At 60.0% G+C, this 8,913-nt stretch overlaps 3 protein-coding genes across 3 annotated transcripts in view; 2 read left to right on the top strand and 1 right to left on the bottom strand.

The window, feature by feature from the left end:
- Positions 1-1,005, bottom strand: part of POSPLADRAFT_1174967 (hypothetical protein) — a 1,770-nt gene extending 765 nt beyond the window's left edge. The window contains exon 1 of the mRNA XM_024488318.1: positions 5-1,005. Coding sequence (XP_024333645.1) covers positions 5-793 — 789 coding nt within the window. The 5' untranslated portion in view covers positions 794-1,005. The remainder of the gene's footprint in view (positions 1-4) is intronic.
- A 2,496-nt stretch (positions 1,006-3,501) lies between these two features.
- POSPLADRAFT_1158996 (hypothetical protein) lies at positions 3,502-3,678 on the top strand (the record flags this gene model as incomplete). Its single annotated transcript, XM_024487387.1, has 1 exon — positions 3,502-3,678. A coding segment is annotated over one exon (177 nt), but the record flags the coding sequence as incomplete, so codon positions are not given.
- Positions 3,679-6,409: 2,731 nt separating this feature from the next.
- POSPLADRAFT_1158734 (hypothetical protein) lies at positions 6,410-7,149 on the top strand (the record flags this gene model as incomplete). Its single annotated transcript, XM_024487353.1, has 2 exons — positions 6,410-6,518; positions 6,569-7,149. The coding sequence occupies 2 exons, from the start codon at positions 6,410-6,412 to the stop codon at positions 7,147-7,149; spliced, it is 690 nt and encodes a 229-aa protein (XP_024333643.1).
- Positions 7,150-8,913: the final 1,764 nt, after the last annotated feature.

Here is an 8,913-nt window from a genome sequence, read left to right as displayed (position 1 = left end):
CCACGCCGTCGCGCGGGCGGATCGTGATGCTGTGCGCGCGCGTACCGGTGATGGGTAAGGCGGGGAGGATGTGCGGCGACCATGCGCCGGCAGCGAGGACAACATGGGTCGCGGGGATGGTGCGCGTTGCGCTGTCCGCCCCGCGCTCGGCGTAGGTGACGCCGGTGACTGAGCCTGCTGCGTTGTCGATCTCAATCGCGGTCGCCTTACCTGCGACGAACTCGAGGCCCTTCTCCTGCGCGAGCTCGAGCATGCTCGTGGTGAACAGGCGCGGATGCACCTGCGCCGTCGCGCCCGCCGGCGCCATCGGTGAGTACGCGTCCGTCAGCTCCGCCTTGACCCACGTCAGGTCGTCCGGTAGGCCCGTCGGTGCTTGCGTCTTCGCGGGAGTGCTTGCGTCGAGCCCGTTCGTCTTCTCGAGGCTCTTGCGCTCGCCGCCCTTGCCCACGCCCGTGCCGGTGTCCTCTCTGGCCAGCTGTCCACGTCCCTCCCAGCTTCCGCACGCAACGAACCGCCAGCCCCAGCGCTGTGTGCCGTTATGCTCCTGCGCGAGGCGGACGTGCTCCGGGAATGAGACGTTGACGAGCTCCTTCGGGTACGCCCACTTCGCGACGAGACCACCTGCCTTCCCCGAAGCCCCTTGCGCAGCACCGTAGACAGAGGCCTCAAGTAGCGTCACCTTCGTCCCAGACGTGGCGAAGGCGGGGTGCGAACACAGATAGTACGCCGTCGTACAGCCTATGATTCCTCCTCCGATTATGACGATCTGACGCACAGGGTGTTCGGAAGACATGTTCGAAGGCTGGCGTCAGGAGGGGGTCGGAATTTGTGGTAAGACTGGACGTTGTCGAGAGTAGAGTCGGGCCTGGCTGAAGTGCTGTTTTCAAGGGGATAGATGTGTAGATCAAGTATCATCGACGAATGACGTCGGACGGCCGCAGCGGCCCGCATGAGCCGATTTTATCGTGTACCTTTTAAGCCGCCATTAAGAAGGGGAACGGCCACATTTAACGTTGCCTGGATGCTGGCCTAAGAATCAGCGTCGAGGTAAGTGACACCACGCAACATTGATTGATAGCGAAAGGGGAAGGGTATGACCTGAACTCGTCTCAGTGCAAAGCACGACCGCATCATCCAGATCTCATGCTCACCCTGATCCCCTGGATTATCGCTGAGCCCAGCTGGTTCGTTTTCGCGAAAGATACATTCATAGCTAGGCTGCACAGCGAGCCCATGGAGACGATGCAGCCACAGATCGGGATGGGACGACGGGGACCCGAAGATCTTGCACCGCCAGATCGTCAGGGTCGCCCAGCCCACGATCACCGGCAAGTCGTCGACGCGTCGTGTCTTTGATCGGTGCACCTGCCTCTCAGCCGAAGTTGTCTACCGATGCCATCGAACGCTGCGCCAACACAAGCATCCGCGAGCACCATACACCTTCCTGTGTCCTCACCTGGCTGTCGTCGCAGCCGTCGAGTACTGGGCCTCGGGCGCCAACCCTGCCCTGACTGCGCGACCACACCGACCCGCACGCCGTGCAAGGCGGCCGCGCGCGCGCTGTTCCGCAACATACTCGGCTCGCGTGCATTCGCGAGCGCGTACGAGGGCAGAAGCGTATGGATAAGCCGGGCGTGGAGCGCATCATGGACCGCGCGATGCACACGTTCTTGCCGCCAGACGAGTGCCTGGGGCGCCCCGCGGACGTTGAGCGGGCAGTGCGGCCGCTTCTCGCTCGTCGAGTGCGTGTTCCGTGCTTTCATTCGAATGGCTCGCACGTTTAACCCACTTATTCTGCAGCACGAAGGCCTTGATCCTCACGCTCGTGTGCAGTCTCGCGTTCGAGCAGGCCGGTCCCGGCCCAGGAGACGCGAGCGACCCTCCGGCGCTCGCCCCCGCGCGACGTTCAGCATCGTCCGCCGCACGCGTGGGACCGCAACGCCCGTGTACAGCCGCTCGAACAGCGACCGGTCAGACTCGGGGCGGGGCGCCTTGCCCATCGGCCGCACCGTCGCGCGCAGCTGCGCGCGCCGCACGCCGCGCGCACACATCAGCCAGCGCACAAGACAAGACAACGCACTGGTCGCCCGCGGGCAGCCCTTGACGAGCGGGATGAGCGCGACGGGCTCCGTGACCTGGGACGCCTCATCGACCAGCATGGCCGCAAAGCCCATGCCGCGCAGCACACCCAGCCCCGCGCCCGCGCACGTCGTGAACACGATGCGCGCCTCCCGCGCGCGCTGTCTGTCGCCACGCGCAGGATCTGAGCGTCCTCCAGCAGGCGCCACGCCTCGTTCTCCGCCAGGAAGCACTCCAGCATGTTGTCGACCGCTGCGACGGGACGCACGTCAAGGGCGCCGGCGTCCGCAGACGCAACCGCAGCCTGATGCCTCCCATCAAGCGACCTGGATGCTGCGAACCGCAGAGCCGCGCCGGACGGCCGCGCCGCCAGCGCGCATCAGGCCCCGCGAGCGCGACGCTGGACAAGACAGAATCACGCGCGCAAGCGGCGGAAGCTGCAGGGAATCGCCAAGATCGTCGTCGATGGTCCCCGCAACACCCGCGCCATCGCAGCGGGGCGATCTAGTTCGTGCGCGCCGTCTCACTGACTCCGCTGCCATCCTTGCCCTCACAGAATACATTGGTCGTGCGCCGCGAACAGGCCAAGAGATTCACCATGCGCGCGCTCTGCCCGGTCACTATATTTACTCAGACATACGGCTCCCGCTGCCTGTCCATCAACCATCCCGCCTCGTCGCGCTTGCAGCGATGAGGGCGCAAATCGGCCGTGTCGTCGATGGTCCGCTCAACGCTTGCGCCGTCGAACGATGCCGGGCGCACATCGTAACGACGAGGGACTTGGTTCGTGCGCGCTGTCTCTGTCCCGCGCCGTCTCACTCCTGACGCTGCTAGCCGCGCCTAACAGGATAAATCGTGCGCCGCAAACCAGTCAGAAGGTCCGTGATGCACGCGACTCCAAATCCTCACCTCTCGCGTGCGTCATCCCCGGTCACCATCTACTCTCACACACATCAGTGGGCGCGTGCGCGAGACGGACAGCCGCCTACACACGCGCGTTGTCAATGCTTTGTCGAGGCAGGCGACGAAACAAGCGAGCGCAGTGTCCTCGCCAAAGAAACTCGCCCCGCGTCCTGACGGGCCTACTGTGACAGCTGAGCAGGCGCAGCTCGAGCCCGAACTTGTGGTGCGTCAAACATCTTGCCCGCCTCACGACTGCCTTGCCGTGCTCCACACCGCGAAAGCACTCAAGGGACACGCCTTACCGCGCCCGCTGTTCTCGTTCGACGCCAGCGCCGCCGAGGAAGCGGATACAAGTCAGACCAGCGGTGCGGTGCCCGTTGTACATCCGCCGCCCGGTTGCCGATTCCCCTTCGCATATGTCCCTGCATCCGCCGATCATCTCCCATCAATCTCATCTGCCCATCCGCTCGTTTCCCGCCCCGCGCACCTGTTGCTAACACGACGCTCCGCTCTTCCAGGTTCGCTGAGCGATCGCGGACTTTCAATTGCAAGCTCGTCTGCTTCTCGCGCACGCTCGTGTCCCCTCTCGACTCGCACGATGTCAGCACCGTTAGCCGGGTCTGTACAGAGCGCGGCCTCTCACCCTCGATCAAGGCTGCTGGGTATGTTACAGCCGGTCGGTTGCCGGGGATGTGATCAGACATTAGGATGCTGCGCGAGTGTGACATCGAGCCGCCTCTGGACGCGTCTGAGCGATATGCCGCTTTCCTAGGGCAAAAACGAAGGTCGTGCAGGCGGGCAAGTCACGATCACCCACTTGATTATGTGTCGCTCGAAGAGTCCAGTATGGCGGCCGAGACGCGAACACCTACACATCGCACATCGCGGTAAGCGTTTGCATTCGCAGACCACCGCCAGTCACTCACCAGTTGGCCCAGATGTAGAACGTGGTGTTCTGACTGGCTGACCGTTAGTTTCCACGCGCCCGCGGACTGCTGAATCTCAACAACATACCGCCGACACCTCGCGGAATTCACTGACACGCGCTACACAGGGGAATGGTCTTCAGTACGCCTAAATGGCATGCACGGTGAGCAACGGGATATATTACTCCGCAACACGACGGCGGCTTACCTAAACAGTGTCCATCCGCACAGCACCATTTGGCCTGGACAGCGGGCGAGCAGGACACAGGACGGGCGCAGCGGAAACCGAGTCGTCAGCCATGAAGGAACTTTTAACGATGCCCGCCTTTAAATCCCTCGCATGCTGCCCCGACCTGTCGCCATTCCCACGACTGCCGCCTGGACATCTTACCCAGGCGCGGCGGCTCTTGTCTCGCATCGGCTGCCCGTTGCTAAGCTGTCACTCACCCGAAGCTATGCCGGCAGCTCCCTGCGTTCCCGCCCGCGTACCTTAGTGCGGTCATTCTGCCTGACGCGGACGGACGCACTCACCGACGTATGCACCCTCTAGAACTACCGGCCCCCACGTCGTCCGTCACCCTTATTGCTACGGTGGCGACATCTGCGTCGCACGCAGCGTCCCTGCGCAACTGATGCCATACTCGTACCCGTGCCGCGTTGCGCAAAATACTCCGGCGCAAAGATCCAGGGCTGGTGTTGCGTACCTGGTCAGATGCCATCAGCTAGGAACATAAGGCAAACGGTGACAAGCACAGCACCGAGCAGCATGCACAACGAGACTGCGCGGAGCCCTCGCGGCACGGACTTGCACACCCCGACCACAGAAGGGGCTGACGGTGCCCGTCCGTCAATCAAAACAAGTCAGACGGCAGAACCCCGTGCACACTGCCCGCGCCTCCGCGATTCCGACGTGAAACAAAGGCGCTCTGCTCCTACAGCACTGTGTGATCACAGCGCGTCAGTGAGCTCTGTGCAAACCCCCGGCTTGGCGGTTGCGATGGTGCAGAAAGGCATCGCATCCGCTAGATGATCGGATGAACTGCCGTCTTACGACAGAGCGCTGTAACATCAAACACGGGCATACGACATCGTCGATCTGCACGGTGACACCAGCGGGAGCTGACATACGGTGGCGTTTATGGTACGTATTTTATTTCAATTGATGTGATGTGTTCACACCGTGGGCGGTGTCGAGGCTAGGATGCGCGTGCGCACGCAGTCTCCCGCACGCAGTCAGGACGCGCTGCTCAGGATGCGCTGCCCATGCTGTCGTGCGCACTTGGCCGTCGCGGACGCCCGCGGCAGCAGCAGCAACGTGACAGAAATATAAGATATATATTTATTGGCGACACTGGAGCGTGCGGCGCGTGGTTGGAGGGCCAAAATGGACCGCTGCTGTTCACCAATGCATGCTGTGTTGACGCACACCCGCCGAGTGCGCGCAGGCTGTCCAGAACATCTGTGATGCACCCCGCAGGGACGCACGGCACACAGCAACCTGGAGCGGAAGGGTGGCGCCATCGTGAACATTATCAAGTCGAGTCGCTCGTCTCTGCACGCGTCTCTGCCCTCGTGTCTGCCGTGTCGCGTCTGCCCTCGTGATCGCATGCACCGCCATCTGCTGTCCTATTGGTCAACGGTCAGCAAGCAGACCCGGTCAGTGTGTTCGCCATTCAAGTGCGAATAGGCATTAACTTGCTCCCGCCACCAACACACTCCGCACCGGCCTATTGTTCCTGTAAAGTACACCCACTCGTTGCGGGCACCTCCTGTGACCATCGCACTGAGATGGCAGGGCCCTGGTGTCAGTTGTCGGACGCGGGCATGCCAACGGATACAGACTGGTCGTGTCAGTTCTCTTGCCTGATTTTGCATGTCCCGGCCCTCCCCGCAGTCTGCCCGGCGAGCCTCGTGCACGCAAACGTGGTAAGGAGCTCACCGCTGTGCACCGAGCAACTAGGCAACGCGCTCTCGGCACAGAATGTGTTCCATCAAGATCTAATAACAATGCAATATATTTCTTGACACAGTCAGTTCACTGCTTGTGCGGAATCATTGTGCCCAACATACCGGCTGCACACCACCATATGAGAGGTACCCATTGCTGCAGAATCGGAATGGCCAGCGTGCGCGATCAACGATCGGGAACATGTCAAATACGCACATTGTTGTGTCTCTCAATGAGGTAATGAGATGAAACAACGGGGAACTCACCCACCGCAACACGAGTGATGTGTCGCTACCATCAGGCATGCCGCATACTTTGAATGTGCTCGCGGGGGCCTCGGTGTGTTCTGCGGAATGCTGTAATGTCCGCAGCATGAGTTACCAATCAAGCCAGAGGTGCGACTTGGCTGTCAACAAAACCGAGAGCTTACTGGTAGTGCATTTCCGTACAGTCGTGCTTTGCCTGCAAACTGTACTGTCATCAGTTGTTCTTTGCTTTCTTCATTACTAACCTCGCATTGTGTTTAGACCTGCATCCGAGTCGGGCTATCTTCATGACCAGCGAGAATGTTCTGCAGCCACTGTCGCGGCCATGGCAGCTGTACAAGACACGCTATCGTCGGCTCAAAGGTGCATTGCGTGATGTTGTGACCGAGGATCTCCGTATGTGTTCTTGCTTCTCACGCTATTCTATCCATCTGATGCTCGTTTAGGAGAGATCACGGGCAACCGGACCATCAGGATGTCATGGACCGCAGTCGACTTTCACCAACGAGTTGAGCTGCCATACGGTGTTGCCCTTGTGGGATGGCCAACCAATGTTGCCCGCACAAACCTCAGCAAGATCGGAGGGTGTGAGATTCTCGATGATCTGCTCATGAAGTGGCAAACGGGCAAAATGCGGTTTGAGCGTCTGGAACCGGCAAAGCGGCCTGTCAGGCTAGAGCTTCGGCGATGCACACGGAGTGATACCGGGCGCTCGCATGTGTTTGTTGACAAGAAAGTGTCATTGAAGCGAATGCGACGGGGTAACAAGGTTCCGAAAAGTGCGCCGATCATCGAAAACTCAGATGTTGGCTCAGATGCAGATGCCGCCGCCGAGGGGAATATCGGGAGCAGGGCAGAGTCAGCTGATGAAAACGAGAGTCGAATTTGCAAGCGGCGCAGGCTGGATCTCGGCAATCTTGCTGATGACCAAAATGGCAACTCATCAGCTCCGGAAACAATTGAGGATTTCTCATCAGATGCCCGGTCACTTGCCGAGACGATTGAGGATGCCGATGACTGGGAGTAATACGAGACTATTATTACAGGATTATTGCATATGTACAGTCCCATATGCTGACATCCCAGCATCACGGTGATATTACCTATTGCGACATTGCCAGGCGAGTGTATAAGGGGAGATGTCAGCTGCGGTACCCCGAGTGCCATCTCTACTTTGTAGTGCCCGCCTCCCAATTAACATGGCTCCCGGGCTGTCTGGTATGTCTCGCACAACTCCATTGTCTGGTATACTCCGACACATGTCAAGTGGATCTCAGCGCAGCGCACAGCTACAATAAGGTACATTGCTCCTCGCCACGGTTGTGCGCATCATACTCACCATGTCAAAGGATGAGCGGGGCATGGTGCGCGATGCAAGGGCGTAGTGGGCAGATCTCGGGGATGCATGCACACGGAGTTTGCCTCGGACCGGGCTGCAATACACCTGCGCCGGGATGATCAGACGGTGCGAGCGCGGAGGAGAGGTCGTGAGGCCGCGCGCACACCTGTTGCGCGCACCGACGACTGAGCGTCCCGTGCGATCCGCCTCAAGGCACGGGCGGGTGTGTCGCCAGCCATTGATGCGCCTCGTCTGTGCGCAGCCCTCCTGCAGCCTGCTTGCGCCACAGAGTGTATGTGGTCTTGCTCGCTCGCGTGCAGACTCGCTCGTGTTCTCCCACTAGCACTAGCCTACAGCGGCGGCAGGTGAGCTTGCGCGCAAACCGCCTCTGACCGCGTTTGGGCATATTATTGCCCGAGAAGGGTTTGAGTGCGCCGGCGCGAGGAAGCTGCGATGGGCGGGAACACGGGCGCTTTGCTGAACATTGGCGAGGAGAGTACACTCTAGAGAGTGGTACAAGAGGGAGCAGGAAGCAGCGCGACGAGGGAATGTGAACCAGAGTGCCCGAGCGCTTGCCGTGGTGCCACTACGAGACCGTCTGTACCGTATGATTGTAACAATGGCCCGTCTATACAATGTCTATACAATGTCTATACAATGTCTATACAATGTCTATACAATGTCTATACAATGTCTATACAATGTCTATACAATGTCTATACAACGTCTATACAATGTCTATACAACGTCTATACAACGTCTATACAACGTCTATACAACGTCTATACAATGTCTATACAACGTCTATACAACGTCTATACAACGTCTACATAGCTCTGACAATGCGCCTCTCGTCGTTTCCAGTGGGCATGTCAATCGACAGACCAAGCACAGCGCCCACACGGCCCGGTACACGTCCCGCAAGTCTCTTGCGAGCCGTGGCTCATCTGCGTGATGCCCAGCCCGTGGCCCGTGTGCTGCTCGAACGCCGGCAGCGTCGCGTCCGCCGGCAGCGCCGCCATCGCGTCCCGCAGTCCGAGGATCGACGCTGCGCCGCCCGCTCATTCGGCGTCGGGTGAGGATAGAAGTTCTTCAGCGTTTCGGACAAGCGTATATCTGGAACGCTCTGGAGTTTCCCGCGTCCCAATCAGAGGAAGCGTCCTGGCTGCAGGTTCTTCAGGTTCGCGCACTTGATTTTTCCCTCCATCACTAGCTCCGCTACTGCTTTCGCGGTCCCCGGCGCGTTGCATATGCCCTGCAAAAATTCCCAGTCAGAAAACACGTCTGTGGCGGCCAGCAGCGGTGCCGGTAATGCAAGGATACCAACCCAGCACGTATGCCCCGTCGCATTCACCAGGCCTTTCGCGATGGAAGTGGCCTCGCCCACGATCGGCCCCCCAACGGTGCTCACCACAGGGCAGGAAGCACGCCTGCCGCTTGTCCACCGCCCCG

The sequence above is a fragment of the Postia placenta genome, assembly GCF_002117355.1.
Source record: "Postia placenta MAD-698-R-SB12 unplaced genomic scaffold POSPLAscaffold_21, whole genome shotgun sequence".
Taxonomy (NCBI): domain Eukaryota; kingdom Fungi; phylum Basidiomycota; class Agaricomycetes; order Polyporales; family Adustoporiaceae; genus Rhodonia; species Rhodonia placenta.
The sequence above is the reverse complement of the archived record's forward strand: the minus strand, read 5'-3'. Positions and strand labels throughout refer to the sequence as shown.